The following is a 17,540-nucleotide window of genomic DNA, read 5'->3' as shown; positions in this document are numbered from 1 at the left end:
AGTGAATCCATCCATTAATAATCACAACTCCCTTACCTTGAAAAGGAATGAAACACAAAAGATTACCCAGATTCCTTGAAACGTGCTTGGTTGCTCCACTATCAATAGCTCAAGCAGGATCATGAGGGGTTGTTGTAGCCAGATTCTCAGAAGAAAGAGTTGCAACTTTTTTATCTCGGTTTTTATCAGTTGGATTATTCTTATTCTGGACCAGGGTTACCGGAAGCGCCTAGCTAAAAGGGGAAGCGCGCTTCGGAAGCGCGGAACGTCGCGCTTCCGAAGAGTGGGGGGAAGCGTCCCCCTTTTTTGGGAAGCGCGTTACCCTTTAATGGGGGACGCGTTTCCCTTTAATGGGGGACACGCTTCCCTTTAATGGGAAGCACGCTTCCCATCACGCTTCTCCCTCGCTTCTCCTGTTTTTTTCAATTTTTTTGTATTTTTTTTTTATTTTTATTTTTTTCGCTTCCCCCTCGCTTCCGAGACGCTTCCGAGACGCTTCCTAAGTCGCTTCCGAGAGCTTCCTAGGTCGCTTCCGAGACACTTCCCGAATCGCTCCTAAGTGGTCCCATGCTTCCCCGCTTCCTAAAATTTTGAAAGTGCCTCGCTTCCCGCTCCCGCTTCCCGCTCCCGCTTCCTCAACTGGCAACCATGTTCTGGACATCATGCTGATTTTCTCTAAAATGTTGTGCTGAATCACATTTGTATCAATTGACCTTGTGTTCCACACTATGGTACAAGGACACACGCCATATGACCCAGTGTACCCATGTCGACACACCCAGACACGGGTGCGGGTACTGGGTCCGGCACAAGTACGTTTTGGGTCTGTTCAGATCGAGTCCATCTAAGGCCGAACCCGATACTAAGTTTTTTTTTTCTTTTGACGTAGTTTGACACTTGGTCAAAGAAGTCTGAAGTCAGAAGAGTAAGGAAAAGGAAAAGAAGAAGGAAAAGAAAAAGAGGAAGAAGTGGAGGAGGAGAAGAGGAAGAAGGAAAAGAAGAGGATAAAATGGAAGAGACGAAGAGCTGGAGGAAAAGAGAAAGAATGGAGAGAGAGAGAGAGAGAGGCCCACCTCCTCCTCGTTCTTCTTGCTCTTGCAGAGAGTGAGAGACGGTGGGGACTGTTGGGTTGGGGTTATGGAGAGAGAGAAAGAGAGAGAGTTACGAAAAGGCTGCCCCCACCCCCATTCTTTTCTGATTTTTTTTAAAATTACATTTTAGCCCTTATTGCGTTCATGTTTTTCTTAAATATGACCATACAAATGTGTTTTACATGCTTGATTTTATAGGAATCGACTCTTGGATTGTCCGATTATGATACGTAGATAGATTTTTATAATATTGGAAAATCAATGGTCTAAGATTTACATAAATATTTGAGGCTTAATCATATTTTTATCGAAAAAACATGATCCAAGTGTCATTTCCTAACAAATTGACCATTCTGAACACATCTGTACGGTCAGATTTGCGAAAAACCAAGGTTGTAAGTATCATATCGGTTGGGCGAAAATTAGATGTGTATCGTATTGTAAAAAATTATATATTTTTTTTCAAAATTAAAAAAAATAAGAAAAAATAGCAAAAATTTTAACACACGAAACAATGATAAATTGCACAAAATACCTTAGTTGTCAAAGACGCTAGGCGGACTAGTCGGTACCCCAATTGTTTTTTTTAAAATACACAAAATATGTAAACAAAGCTATCAAACTGCTAAAATTAATAGCAAACATGTATATAACACAAATTCAATCAACAATAAGCAATAAAAAAACAAAATATGTCGTCGAACACTATAAGGCAATTATATTAAATAATCTGTCCAAAAAAATTAAGAATAAATGAACAATTGAATAAATAATAGTTACAAATAAAATACAACTCACAATGTGAATGAACAATTTACAAAAAATAAAATCATGTATGCAAACAAATTAACAAAAATAGACATAAAATAAGCAATAGACAAATAAGAAAAAGAAATGAACAATTGAATAAACAAACCATGCAACTAATAATTGGCAATGTAGATAAAAGGCAACTACATAATTTAATCACAATTAAAGCCTTAACAATATTAAATTCACATTCAAGTCATAGTAAAATGTTATAAGTCATAACTAAACTACTGAGAGTTCATGATAACTAAAAACATGACATTTAACCAACGTCTTATATGCCAATCTTCATCTCTTAACTATAAAGATCTTAAAACTAAACTATTTAGGACATATAGGTTAAGAATTAGGACAAAAAATTCTCATTGTTGCATCCAACTTCTGCCCCACCGCTTCTTCATATTCACGGTCTTTTTTGTCAAGTGAGGTTAATCGAGCTTGTCATGGTGGGTCATTATCATCTTCACAATGGTTAAAATTTCTTCTTTGCATTTTTGCAGCATTCTTCTTCTTTCAATTGCTTATAGTTCAACCTTAACATCAACACAAAAAATTGCAGGAATAAATGGAGAATCAAATTGGACGTAGATTTTGACGAAGACGTTCAATATGTTGCTTAAATCTATGCAGCCCACCTCTAATAATAGCACCACTACACATCTCAATGATGACCCTGGTCGTGTTTCATCATCCATGCTTCTGCAGCATTGCCATGAAGGATCATTTCTATGACATGAATGTGAAGACGACATCAAAATATCTAAAATAAAATATAACCAATTAACTACCAAATAAAAATATAGGCATACAAATATTCGACAACAAGTTTATACACACATAACAAACTTAAGTCCTAGCAGTACAAATGGGTGAAAATCAGTCTTCCTTGATTGAAAAAAGGTGAAAATGCACTCTTGAGAAAATCGCAAAAGCACCCTCCCTTGCGCACAGATCGGCCCCCAAATTGCTCTCACGACTTCTAGGGTGCATGGGTTTTCCTCTAGTGGCCTCTACACAAATGAGAGAGTCGGCCCTCAAAAGGTCTTTAGAACCCAAAATGAAAAAATAACACTTTCGGCCTTTTTAAAGTGCGACAAAGGTGTATCATACGATACAACATGTATCGTATGATACACCCGATACAGATATGATACACACTCGCATCGTGATACAAGTGTGTATCGTATCATTTTCTCCCAAAGTTACGATACTTACAACACTGCGAAAAACAACCCGAAAACACCGTTCACTCGTGGTAGGCAGCTACCACTTTTCCTATATATATATATACATATGTGTGTGTGTGTGTGTGTGTGTGTGTGTGTGTGTGTGTGTGTGTGTGTGTGTGTGTCTCCATACCTGCTTTGTTTGAAATTTTCATGTTGTATCCTCTGTACCTGTACCCGTATCCATGTGAGACATAGGTTCCACATAGTCAACACATTACATTCCATAATTCTCATTTCCAATTTAAGTCATTGTTATTCCAATACCAAAATTGTGTTGTTCAACCTTATTAAAGCACAACTACCATTAGAATTCCTCACATTAGACAAAGAATACTTTTGCTTAAAATTGTTTCTGCCACTTTTGTGAAGATTTCCTCTTCCTCAACCTCTTCTCTAAAATTGCTGAAGTTATCGTTGGCATTCCATACCTCATGTAAGTTGGCATTTGATTTCCTGTTTGGAAATAACACTTCATGGTGTGGGTGTGTTAATTTTGCAAAAGTTGGATACTTAATCCTTAATAATAGACTTACTGCGAAGTTCTTATATTCATCACCTGGCCAATGATTGACATAATAAATTTTATCATATTCATTCACTGATTAACCAATCATAACAAGCTCGTCATAAATGTGTTGAGATATCCCAAATAGTTAGATACCAAATTACCAATTTATTTTCCTTTCCTGAGTCCAATAGAGCGTCTCAAATGTATCACATTTGCATGAGAAAATTGGGCACATGATTATTGCAATGAAGTCCGTTAATCATGTGATCAAGAATATCCTCAAAAGGAGTAGAATTGATCCAGGTTGATACATCCTTGATCTTGAACTGACCATTCATCGTAAAGCAATTAAGCAAATTTTGGACCTTGACTGTCTCCTTTGAACCATCTGCTTTTATTGCTTCATGTTGAATAGCTGGTAAATAAGTTATGTCAAAATAAGGAAAAGTTCTTATAGACACATAATTTTGCCCCATTAAAGCAGTTACCATCCTTTAGTTTAATAGCAACCTTCAGAAAATTTAACTGAGAAGGAAAAGAAGGAAATAAGTAGCTGAGAACGAAGGGAAGGAAATAAAGTTGTATTTTCAAATAAGCTTGGAATTAACTATAGAATTGGGAGCAGTAGTAGATGTACTTTCTGGAGACCGTGACTCCATTTATTTTTTTAATACTACAAAGAAGATAGATGAATGCCCCAAAAAATACAGCTCCTGCAATTAAATATGAAATAAATGTTAGGATGTTTTAATTGTTAAAATGTGTTTTTAACATTGAAATGATTTTAACGTCAAAAAATATCTTGACATTAAAATCAAAGCCTGTGAAAAAGAACAGGAAATCTGCTGGGGCAGAATGATGTGTGTATAAATCACATTAGATTGTTAGATCTAATAGAAATCTCTTTCGTGCAATAAGATTCAGGGTTGAAACATGCTTATTTATTTGTTTACTTATTTATTCTTTTTATTATTAACAAATTTGGTCTGATTTAAAATGAGATCCAAATCTTGCCAAATTCAGGCAAATCTGATTCAAAATTACTTTTATCTCTTTGTAAATTTGCGCCTCTCTCTCTCTCTCTAATGGTGGACCACCAGCGGCTTTTTCGGCAATACCAGTGCCTCCCTAAATCCCTCCCTTCTATGCGGCTAATGGAAATCCTAATTTCACTCTCCCTTCTCACCCTCTATCAGCCCTCATAGTCCCTTCTGCCCTGATGTCACCAACCCTGAGGATGCATCCCTTCATCCCTTGCTCATCACACTCAGTAGCGTTTCTTTGCCTAATTGTAGTGAGTCTTCTGGTTCTCACCACCTTAACCATAACCCTAGAGCTTAGAGCAAGGAATAAATAATTTTATGAATGATATTGCTGAACTACATTCAGATCCGAGCTGTTCTGAAAGTTCAGCACATAAAGTGATGCCGAAAAAGGTTGGTATAAGCCATACAACAGTTAGGAAACACTGAATATAAGTTAGATTCGAGTAGGTCCATCGATTCAGCAGGAAAAACAAAGTAAAAAAGAAAAGAAAGTTGAAAAGAGGAGGGAGAAGAAAGAAACAGAGGAAGAAGAACTGGGGAGAAGAAAGAGAGAAAAGGAGAAAGAAGATAGGAGAAAGAAAAAAGAGAGAAGATGAAGAATAGAAGAAGAAAGGGGAAAAGAAGAATAAAATCAAGCAATACCTTAATACCGCAGCTCTGGTCGTCTAAACTTTCTTTAGAAGTAGATGTTGAATAGTGAGAAAAAGAAGATAAACAAGAAGAAAGATGTATGGGAATAGGAACATGTTAGAGAGACACAGCCCAAAATCTTTCTCAATATGTGTGGGGGTTCCTCATTAGTTATCCATTTATAGTGTAACACTGTAACCTTCATTAGTGTTAAAAACAATACACCCATAGCAATAAAAAATAACCACCTGCCTTTCACAAATGGCATCCCAAATGTATTCAATAGTACAACAATGCCACCACCTTTTATAGATTAAACGTTAGTCTCTTGCTGTTTAAAGGTGGCATGGACAATTGTGGGTAAATTACATTGCTTCCACTTGTCCATTAAGTTACATTGCTGCCACCATGGATAATAAATTTTATTACTGCCGTCGTACTCAAGTAGATGAGCACAAATGCCTAGAAGGTGACATCAATGTCAAGAACTGAAGATGTACATCAACTGACAGATTTCATGCTGAAACTATAGTGGTGGAACTGTTTGTCAGATTTGATATCTGGTACAGTTTCCACAGTAAACAGGGAGAGAGAGAGAGAGAGAGAGAGAGAGAGAGAGAGAGAGAGAGATAATCAATGGCTGGGGCGGCTCTGTGTTACTCGACCTCCAAGCCCTAATCCTTTTATAAATCAAACAGGTATACAATGATCCTTGTAATATCAGAGATATTACAAGGATGCCATTAATGAGTAATATTCAGCATGTGTTCATTTAACATACCATGCGTATGGATCTGGATCCAGATCCATACGCAAGTTATATTTTAACACCTTCCCTCAAGTTGTACGTGATTTTGGAGCATGTACAACTTGCTCTTCAATAGCCAAAATTGACGTCCTGTTAACCCCTTGGTAAACAGGTCTGCCACTTGATCTTCTGTTCGAACATGACGTAGTTCTATCTCCTTCATCTCGACTTTCTGTCGTATGAAATGTTGATCAATCTCAATGTGCTTCGTTCTGCTATGCTGGATAGGATTACATGCAATGTTTATTGCGCTTTGATTGTCACATAGAAGAAAAGATCGAATAATTGTCTCCCCAAGATCACTCAATAAGTGTCTAATCCATGTGGCTTCCGCCGTGCCTGCAGTCATCGATCTGTATTCAGCCTCTGTACTCGATCGTGCCACTGCCTTTTGTTTTTTGCTGCTCCAGGACACTAAATTGTGTCCAATATATACACAATATCCAGAGACAGATCGTCTCTCATCTTGATCCCCTGTCCAATCTGCGTCTGTATAAGTGATGAGTTCATGTCCTCTATGTAGATTATCGTTCTTGCGATAAACAAATCTGTCTCCTATAGTTCCTTTTAAATAGCGTAGAATGCACTTCACATCTTCCATATGACCCTCCGTTGGAGCATGCATAAACTGGGATACCTGATTGACAACATAAACTATATCAGGTCTGGTAAAGGTCAAGTACTGTAACATCCCCACGAGACTTCTATACGTTGTAGGGTTGACACAAAGATGATCATCTTCAGAGCTCAGCCTTTGATGTAATACTCTAGGAGTACTGACTGGTTTGCAATTCGTCATCCCGGCTCTTTCCATAAGGTCAAGAGTGTATTTTTGTTGCATGAGTGTCAATGTGTCTTGTTGTCTGTCAACTTCCACACCAAGAAAGTACCTCAACTCCCCTAAATCTTTCATCTTGAAAGTTTTCATTAAAAACTGTTTCACGTCTTGCACATGATTATCTGAACTCCCAGTGATCACAATGTCATCAACATATATAAGAAGTATAACAATGTCTGCCTTTTGGTAAATAAAGAGTGAGTGATCCAGAGAGCATCTTCTAAAACCATAACTCTGAATTTGCATAGAGAAACTTTCAAACCAGGAACATGACGCCTGTTTCAACCCATACAGAGATTTTCTTAGTTTGCACACCCAGGCAGTAGGATCCTTCTCGGCATAACCAGGAGGTTGCTCCATATACACTTCTTTCTTTAAAGTTCCATGCAAAAATGCATTTTTAACATCCATCTGGCTAAGGCTCCAACCTCGATCGACTGCTAGGGATATGATGACACAAATAGTACCCATTTTGACTACCGGACTAAAAGTTTCATCGTAGTCTTCACCATGTTGTTGTGTGAATTCTCGAGCAACAAGTCGTGCCTTATATCTGTCAATGCTTCCTTCAGGCTTATACTTTGTTTTATAAACCCATTTTGAGCCAACTACCTTCTTTCTTTCTGGCCGAGGGACTATTTCCCAAGTCTGGCATTCATGAAGAGCTTCCATTTCTTCATTCATAGCTTCAGTCCAATGGCGAGATTGAAGAGCTTGATTAAAACAAGTGGGTTCATTCTGTTTTGTGAGCTAAGACATAAACAACTGGAAATCAAGGGAGAAGGTCTCATAACTCACCCATCGTTGAATAGGATGCTTAATGCGTGACGGCCTTTGAGCCGGATCATTGGCGATGCTTTCCACATTCCTCGGCTCTGTACTTTTGTCCCGTCTAGTGTATATCTTCCCAGAGAAGCGTTCTACTGGGGTTGGCTCAACTGGAGACTCAACTGAAGATAATTCAACATGCATCTGTGAGTCATTCAACTCCCTACTCAAGCCGAAGGAAGGACAATTTGTTTGACATGTTTCTCCTGTATTAGCAAAAAGATCTGCGCTCATCCATGGATCATATACTTCTAATTCTCGAGATGGCAACGCTGCAGAGTCATTGACCTGAAAGTTTCGTTCGTCAAAAACATTTATGGAGGTCCTAATACGTTTTGTTGTAGGATCATAACATCGATAACCTTTGTATTCATCTGCATACCCAACAAATCTGCACTGGACAGCCTTGTCCTGAAACTTATTTCGCAGAGATGAATCAACATGTACATAACATACACAACCAAAAACACGCCGCTCATCATAAGAGGGATGTTGCCCGAATAAAGTATAATAGGGAGATTTCCGATCCAAAAGTGCCATAGGAAGACGATTTATGATATGAACAGATGTGTGAAAAACTTCTATCCAGAGACTAACGGGCACATTGCTATCATGTAACATGCTCATCGCGCTCTCTACAATATGCCTGTGTTTCCTCTCCGTAACCCCATTTTGTTGAGGAGTATGAGGGCAAGAAACCTGTCGACTTATTCCTTTATCCCGAAGAAAGGCAATAAACTCGTTCAATGAATACTCTCCTCCACCATCACATTGTAAATGCACAATATCACAAGCAAACTTGGTTTTGACCATCGAATGGAATTCCTGAAATATTTGAAAAACTTCATGCTTGTGTTTTAAGAAATATATCCAAGTATAACGGGAATAAGAATCAATAAAGATGACATAGTAACGACTGCCAGAAAGAGAAGGAATAGGTGCGGGTCCCCAAACATCAGAACAAATAATCTCAAATGGCTTTGAAGCTCTTTTATTTATAATATGAAAAGGAAGAACATGACTTTTGCAGAGTTTGCATGAAGAACATTTATTATTATTATAAAAAATTGAACATAAACTAGACTCTGGAAGGAGACCATCAGATACAAGATTTTCAACGAAACCCCGACTACAATGTCCCAAACGACTATGCCAAATATCTGACTTATTACAATGAGATGAATTAAAAACTTCCAATGAAGGGAAAAACAAAGACTCTGAAGGTGAAGACACTGAAGGATGCTTGGACGACTTCAACTGGAGAACTGGAACTGAAGACGAAGACACTGAATGGATCTCCTTGAAGACGTACATGTTTCCTTGTCGCTCCCCCTTAGCGAACGTCTCCTTCGTTCGTAGATCCTTAACATAAACAAAAGAGAGAGTAAATTCGACGGAAGAATTCATATCGTCAACAAGTTTAGCTACAAAAACAATGTTCTTTTTAATATTAGGAGCAAGAAGGACATTGGACAAGTGAAGTGAGGACTTTGACATAGGAATATGTGCACTGCCAGTATGACTAATGGAGTGATAAGTTCCATCTCCCGTAACTATACTACCTTTTTCAAAATAAGGCAATAAGTGAGATAACTTACCCACATTACCCGTAACATGTGTGGCGGCACCTGAATCAACATACCATTCGCCTTGTTCATTTTGCTTGATCGTCATCTGAGACAATGTTGATAACAAAAGTTGTTGCATATCTGTGGATGGCACTTTTGTGTCCACAGTGGTAGCTGATTTATTCTCAATTTTGTTTATTTTTCCTCTGTTCTGTAGATTAAACCAACAATCAGCTTTCACATGTCCTCTTTTGTTACATAAGAAACAAGTGTGCACTCTCCTCTGATTTCCTGTATTAAAAACCCCTGAAATATTAGGTGTAGGCAAGATACCACGTCCTCCCTGCCCAAAACGTTTGTGGCCTCTGCCTCCTTGATGCCTGCCATTCCCTCGTCCAAAACCAACAGAAGTGTCCATGGCCAAAACTGAATGAGGACGAGCTGATTCATTTCCTTCTGCCCTTTGCTTCATAATCATCTCATGCTGGAGAAGTTTCGCTTGGAGGTCGTCAAAAGTGGGCAAGTGAGGAAGGTATGATAAAGCTGTGGTGAACATGTCAAAATCAGGACCCAATCCATTTAGAAGTTGTTGAACTTTATATTTATCTGCAATAGAACTTCCAACAACAGCCAATTGATCAGTAATACTCTTCAAGCGGCCTATGTATTCCATGACTGTCATGGAGCCTTTCTTTAAACTTTGAAATTCATTTTTTAAGTACATAATGCGGGCTTCTGATATCTGAGAGTATGTCTGAGACAACTTACTCCACAGATCCGCCACAGTGCAATCATCTGAAAGAGTAACCAACACTTCTTGAGAGAGTGTTGACGTAATATAAGCAACCAAAGACTGATCCCGCTTCCTCCAAGCTGTATACTCTGGATTCTTAATGGAAATGGTAATTGTGTCACCCTTCTCATCCTTGGTTTCCTGCAAAATAAGCCGTGGTGGTATAGGAACTAAACCATCCAAATGTTCATCGAGATCCTGACTCCGTATAAAAGGAAGGATTTGCCTCTTTCAGGTCAAAAAATTAGAATGAGTAAGTTTTTCTGTAACGAGCTGACTCAAGAAATTGGCAGAGGGACCGGATGACGAAGACGAAGAGTAATTCATATCAGCGGAATAATGAATAAGCAAACAAGATGAATGAAAAGAAATAAACAGATTTGAGATCACTTAATTAATCAGTAAAACTGTAATTAATCAGTAAAACTGTAAAGAAAGGAAGGGAAACTTGTGGAATCAAAAACTGGTTTGAAATAAAAAAAAAGGAGAAACAGCAGTCGGTGATGTTTAGAAAAAAGAAAAAAATGGAACCAACACAGACGATAGAATGAACAAGAATAACAAAAATGAGCGAGAATAAATAAAAAAATATGAGTAACAGGAAATAAAGGATGGATGAGCACGTTGTTCACGCTGAAAGGAGAAAGAAAGATACCAACTTTCAAAAGATCAAGGGTTTCAAAGACTGCTGTTCACGCTGATGAGGGGTTTCAGAAGATGGGACATCAAAGAGTGTTGTTCACGGTCTGCTGTTCATGCAGTGCTGCTGTTCACGCTCTCTGCTGTTCACGATCTGCTGTTCACGCTGTTCTCGATGAACATGCTGTTCACGCTGAAACCATGGAGGAGGATCGAAAGGATCGAACACGCTGTTCACACGTTGCTGTTCACGATCTGCTGTTTCAGAATTTCTTCACGCACAGGATGGCTAAGGCTTTGATACCATGTCAGATTTGATATCTGGTACAGTTTCCACAGTAAACAGGGAGAGAGAGAGAGAGAGAGAGAGAGAGAGAGAGAGAGAGAGAGAGAGAGAGAGAGAGAGAGAGAGAGAATCAATGGCTGGGGCGGCTCTGTGTTACTCGACCTCCAAGCCCTAATCCTTTTATAAATCAAACAGGTATACAATGATCCTTGTAATATCAGAGATATTACAAGGATGCCATTAATGAGTAATATTCAGCATGTGTTCATTTAACATACCATGCGTATGGATCTGGATCCAGATCCATACGCAAGTTATATTTTAACACTGTTAAGTATGTTTGAGCTTTATAATTAAAGCAACGGCTTTACAAAAACTTTTCTTGTTTATTTCTGTTTACTCCCAACTTGAAGATTTTCATTATGGAAAAGAAAACTTGAAGGTTTTCCTTTCACTGACACGAATTTGCAAGTTAGCAGCATGTGATGTTTGTCCTACAGAAGGACCTTGATTAAAGATTCCTTTTGTTGGCTGTCAGAGAACATTAGATAGACTTTATCTTGGACTGCTGTCACTAAACATTTTAATTGAAAAACTGTTTTTGCTTAATGTGGACATGATGCAACCTGTCAGTATCTATATTTAATCTTTTTTCCTTTTTCTAATGAGAGAACTGTTAATTCGTTTCTGCTAGTCTCTATTGGAACATCACTGTTCGGTAGCTGACCTTTAGCATCTGTGCGCATGCACAGGATTTAATAGCTGGTTTTGATCAAGAAACTGCCGCTGTAGTCCTGGCACGGATGGTATCAGTAAAGATGGAAACTGAGGTAATATTTAAATGGTAATCTTTGTTATCCATGCATTGCATTGTTAATCTGCCTAGTTGTATCAATAGTATTCTCTATTTTCTTCATATCTCTTAAGCACCTCTTAGTTTGGTGTATCTGGACTATACTTATACCCAAATGTCTATATTGCATCATAAGTGCATATTAATTTATGTTCATAATTTCATTATGTGAAAATTGGAGTTCCTTCACCTTAACTGAGGTTTTTATTGGAGTGCTTAACTGTACCTCTAACTCAATATGGTGATAAAACTCAAAGCATAAGATGTTGCAGCTATCAACTTCTTCATACGTTGAAATTTTAATTTTAATCTATAAAAAATCTGGCATTCGGTCTTGCTGTTGCAGTTCTGATGCTCTAACCTAGTTATTGGTCATTGAAAATATACTATGGTGTAATTTCATTCCAAGCATCACTTGACTATTGCAATTACCATTGTTTAAAAAAAATCTTTCAATAGTTTTCCTCCCTTGAATTTTTGTTTATCCTCTTTCATGGTTGTGATGTGCAGGCTGAGTTTGATCCTGTCAGATGGCTTGATAGATCACTTATACGTTTATGTTCCAAATTTGGAGACTACCAGAAAGATACCCCTACTTCTTTTAGTTTATCTCCACGTTTTTCAATATTTCCTCAGTTCATTTTTCACTTACGTCGCTCTCAGTTTGTCCAGGTACTTTTTGTTTCATTGTCTGCTTGCTTTAAGTTTTTGTTGTTGTATGAAGTTCTAATGTGATGTTCATCTTAAAAATAATTTGGCTCTTTGGCTTATTGTGCATTGTTTTACTAATTTTCTTGTTTTCTTCTATGGTCCTTTCTTGTTGGTTTTTTTGTTTTAAGAAACATCTGGATTTTGCGTCATGCACCTATGGTTAGTACACTGTAGCAAATGATATCAATTGTGTAGCTGAATAGCAAACTAGACCCATTGGATGTGCATGCCATGATGTATTTGGACCTGACATGCATCAAATCATGAAATTTAGATTTTAAATCAATTGCTTTATGGGATTATGTCACTGCAATCAGGACATTCAATCTGTGACATTCTTCTAAAAAGCTCTATGTACATCTAGATGCATGTAGGGTCAATAAATGAATTGTGAAAGTTGTCAAGCTTGATGTTTTATGAATAAATGTTTTGTTATGTTATCATATTTCATGGAATTTCCATTATTCATGAAGAAAGATGATCTTTTTTTTTTTAAATTTATAACCCGAAGAAACCATACCCGGCACGAAGACCTGGTCGCACTGGCTCAGCCTGCCATACCTACAGTCGTCGTGCCGGCAGCGTAAAACTCCGGGGTTAGGACCCCTGCCCCGGGGCCTATGCTACACATTGGCTTGCGCAGAGGGGCGACACACATGAGAATCGAACCTTAACTGCCCGTCTAGCAGCAAAGGCCCCACCCCACTACGCCAACCTCCCTTGGGGCGAAGAAAGATGATCCTGCATCTGCAGATCTCATGTGCAAGTGTCTTGGCATCACAAGTGGAACTCTGTGGCTTTGCAGGTTTTCAACAATAGTCCAGATGAAACTGCATACTTTCGGATGATCCTGAACAGAGAGAACATTGCCAACTCAGTTGTGATGATTCAACCTTCATTGCTATCTTATTCTTTTCATTCAGCCCCTGAACCAGCTCTTCTGGATGTTGCTGCCATTGCTGCAGATAGGATCCTTCTACTTGATTCATATTTTACAGTTGTTATTTTCCATGGAGTAACTATTGCACAGTGGAGAAATGCAGGATACCAGAATCAACCAGAACATGAGGTAATATATATTCTTTAAAGAACGGTGCAATGAATTAGTTATCTGATTTGACAGACTCTGGTCGAGTTTTGAATCTATAATGAGCTGCGGTGGCTTCATTAAGCTGATCCAGCCAAGATAACTATCTTGTCTGATTCAAAGTCTAGCTTTTTCTGAGTCTGTAGGTGTGTTTGGATTAGTTAGACTTTGGACTATGCAGCCAAAGTGTTACCAGAAGCTTCTTAGATAGGTGGAGAGCCCGCTTCTCGGAAACTCACTTAGAAAGCGCGATACTCCTTGCTCGTGCTTCCGAAACTTGAGAATTTTGATTCTCCCATGCTTTCCACATGCTTCATCCATTCTTATATGTTCTCTCACTTTACTTTTCACATTTTTTTATGTGTATCCTCTCAGGCTTCTCACTCACTTCCATGTGCTTTCTCTAAATTGACAGTCAACATTTTTAGATTTTTGTTAAAAATTTAATTCTTACACTAGAAAATCATGAAATTTAAGAGTAGTCACTTTTATTTTAGTTTTTATTTGTGTTCCATTTTGATTCCCATTCAATTCTTATATTGACTTTTTTCATTCCTTGCTTCTCGCTTCCTATACATTTTAAAATGCATTGCTTCTCACTTTCACTTCCTGTATTGTTTCCCGTTTCTGCTTCCTAGTCTGGCAACCTTGAGTAAAACTCATTCAGCTTACTATTATGGTGTTATGGACTGGCAATATCTTTGATTTTCTTTTCCAGAAAATTCAAAAAGATAAAAATATCATTGTTTTAAACTCAGCCATATGCTTCCGAGTTCAGAAACAGAATCCTTACGTTTGATGGAAGTGTGTCAAGTTATCCAAAGTGCACCCTTAAAATCTTTTCCAGATTGGACTGACTTTAACTAAAATGAATTTTTTGTTTGAAAACTTTCGGCAATGCCCCATGGCAAGTCAGGTGGTCTTCATTCTCCAAGTCTGCAGCTTTTTTCTGAACACTTGGAAAAGAGTTGATCTGTTGCTTTAATTATTGAAATGTTGAAGTGCTGTCTATGCTTTGAGGTAAAATGCCTCTGCTTCACCTTGGGACCTATTCCTTTTAAAACCATTGTCTATGTTATATACTACCAGATACTTTCTTCAATTAAAATATCCTCAAAACATGTAAAATGGGCATATTATCGCTTCTCCCAATGTAGCTGGTAATTCATGCAATAGATCCCTTGTTTGTCCTCTGCCATAACAAGCACAAAATTGTTTCAGCCAACTTAATACATTTGGCTTTTGTTGGTATCTTTTTGCTTTAGTTTTAGGCCTGCTGGAACATCATGCTATGATTGCCTTCTTTTTTCCTTTATGTTGTGGTTGGATTTTCTGTAGTATTCAACAAAGTTATTTCATATCACGTTCAACCAAGTTTATATCTTCTGTACATTCTAGCACATTCAATATTGTTTTTCTTTTTTCTTTTCACCAAAATTTGATTCTTTTGCAAAGTTAACAAGGGGAAAAAAGAGGTGGAAGAATTCAGCTACCAAATACATCAAAAGTTATGAAAATTGAGCCTCGTTCATAATTTTTTGGCATATAGCGTATAAAATCTTTCTGTGCTCTCGTACCATATTGTGCATCCTTCATGTTCCTGCCATACTTTGAGTTACTGCTATATCCCTAAAGTGGATTCAAATTTCAAGTGGTGCATTTATTATTTTCATTTCAGAATCAGGGATATTGTTTATCAAGTAAACAGGTTTAGTTACAAGCTTTTTCTATGGGGTGTTTAATCATGGGCACACTCTTCCTTCAGCAATCCAACGTCTCAGATCATGTGATCATAGAATGAATTGTGCAACTTTGCCCTTAGTTTGTGGTGGAATTCTTCGGAAAGCTCTTTGATAGGTCTTGGAAGTAATTGTCCTGAACAGTTTCTACTGTATCTTGGTGTAAAAAGAAACAGTTGGCCATTCTGATGTATATTTTTTTCTCTTCCAATTTTGGTAGGAATTATGGGGTTCTCCTTGCTTTCTTTTTTAATGCTGGATTTGATCAATGGGTGAAATCGCAGGACCAATCCCAGCCAGTCCTGTAAATCCAACCATAGCCTTACCAGAGCCAGTTATATTTGAAAAAGTAAAAGATGAACCACAAAATACAAAACCACAATCTTATATGCGTAAATAAGAAAAATGAGATAGCCATGTTTTATATTTTGCAGAAATTAAACTAACTGCCATGCCTGCAGGTGTTTGCTCAATTGCTTCAAGCGCCCCGTGATGAGGCAGATGTCATAATAAGGGAGCGTTTTCCGGTTCCTCGTTTGGTTATATGTGATCAGCATGGCTCCCAGGTAACTCTCCCTTTTTTTCTTCTTGTCTTGTTTTGGAGAAAAGATTACTAATCTATGATAACAGAGGTTTCAGCTGAGCCTAAAATCATGGATCTCTTGAAAGTTGAAACATGGATGGGCCCTAAGCTGCTTGTTGTGTCAAGTATACAAGTATTTGGTGCATTTACTTGGGGTGTTGTCCATGTCTTATTTACAGTGGGTCTCACTCTGGATTGGTGAGACTGATTTGGTACTTGATTGAAGCCGAGTACTCTACTTGTCTTCAACACTGGTTGCTTGGATCAGTTATACCATGTCCTATCAACGTCAATCAGATGGCCTGAGCCCTTTGTTAAATGGGGAACAGATTGTGGCTGAACCCAAAGTTGCATGCATTTATACAATACTGTTGGGATGCTTAAATAACACCTGACAAACATACTGCAAGGAAAATTTTTGCAATAGTTGTAATGAAAAATCTTCAGCTTTGGTGTTTACATCATTATTTTAGTATAATCTTGTGATATTTTGGACAGTCGTGGCATATTTGATATATGCTCCATGTGGAAGTTTTGGAGATTTAGATAAACAAATGGGTTTAAAGGGGCATTTTCATCAATCCTTTATACTTTCTCTAGCATGTACATCTCTTGAAAGTTTCCACTTAGGGTGTCTCTCCCACTTACATTTCTGAGCATCTTTTTGGCACATCTCTGCAAGTCTAACCTCAGCATGGGGCCATTTCCTATTAGATTGGAATAAATTCCAGTCAACGTGGTTGCATTCGAATATGGCGTCAGCCATTTTCTATTTAGCATGATCTTATAAATCATCTGTTGCAGAAGGTTGGAGATGTTAATTCATTTTGTGTTGCTTATAGAGAATTGTTGTATTGGTTTTACTTCAGCGACTAATTTTCACCCTCTTATTGGCTTGGTTAGGCCCGTTTTCTACTGGCAAAATTGAATCCTTCTGCCACCTATAACTCTGACACAGTGCCCCCACCAGGCGGAGATATCATTTTCACAGATGATGTCAGTTTCCAAGTCTTCCTGGATCATCTCCAAAGGCTTGCTGTTCAATAGTTGGTAATGACATTATACCAATTGCATAAATTTCATTATTGAAAGCTTCTCTTGTACAGTAGGAAGTGTTTTTTTCTTGCTTGTTAAATTTGTTATCTTCTATTTAATTAAATTTATTTGGTTTTGGGTTGATCCTTGTAAAACAGGTGTATATTTACGAAAATGTTTCTCTTTCTGCTTATGTACTCTTGTTACAATTGGTGAAATCATTTACATAACGTATTTGTCAGCTCCTGAGTTTATGGTTCAACCGTTCAAACGATGTTGGTAATTTGCCTCATTTTTTGAAGGGCCATAGAATGGATGAAATAAAGAAACCAATTAAAATAAAATTAAGCCATACTCAGCAGTAGATCTAGGAATATGGTGCTGTGGATACAGCAGGCTTAATTGAGCCACGTATCTGTATACTCCTATTCATTAAAGAGCTGATGGTTGTTTGCCTA

At 37.8% G+C, this 17,540-nt stretch overlaps 1 protein-coding gene across 1 annotated transcript in view; it reads left to right on the top strand.

Moving 5' to 3' along the window:
- LOC149822557 (Sec23/Sec24 protein transport family protein) overlaps positions 1-17,323 on the top strand; it is a 49,633-nt gene extending 32,310 nt beyond the window's left edge. Inside the window, exons 8-12 of the mRNA XM_089981633.1 lie at positions 11,827-11,904; positions 12,438-12,599; positions 13,444-13,707; positions 15,926-16,030; positions 16,951-17,323. Coding sequence (XP_089837759.1) covers positions 11,827-11,904; positions 12,438-12,599; positions 13,444-13,707; positions 15,926-16,030; positions 16,951-17,094 — 753 coding nt within the window. The 3' untranslated portion in view covers positions 17,095-17,323. The remainder of the gene's footprint in view (positions 1-11,826; positions 11,905-12,437; positions 12,600-13,443; positions 13,708-15,925; positions 16,031-16,950) is intronic.
- The last annotated feature ends 217 nt before the right edge of the window (positions 17,324-17,540 follow it).

Source organism: Nuphar pumila, chromosome 11 (assembly GCF_984573655.1).
Source record: "Nuphar pumila chromosome 11, dmNupPumi1.hap1.1, whole genome shotgun sequence".
Taxonomy (NCBI): domain Eukaryota; kingdom Viridiplantae; phylum Streptophyta; class Magnoliopsida; order Nymphaeales; family Nymphaeaceae; genus Nuphar; species Nuphar pumila.
The sequence above is the reverse complement of the archived record's forward strand: the minus strand, read 5'-3'. Positions and strand labels throughout refer to the sequence as shown.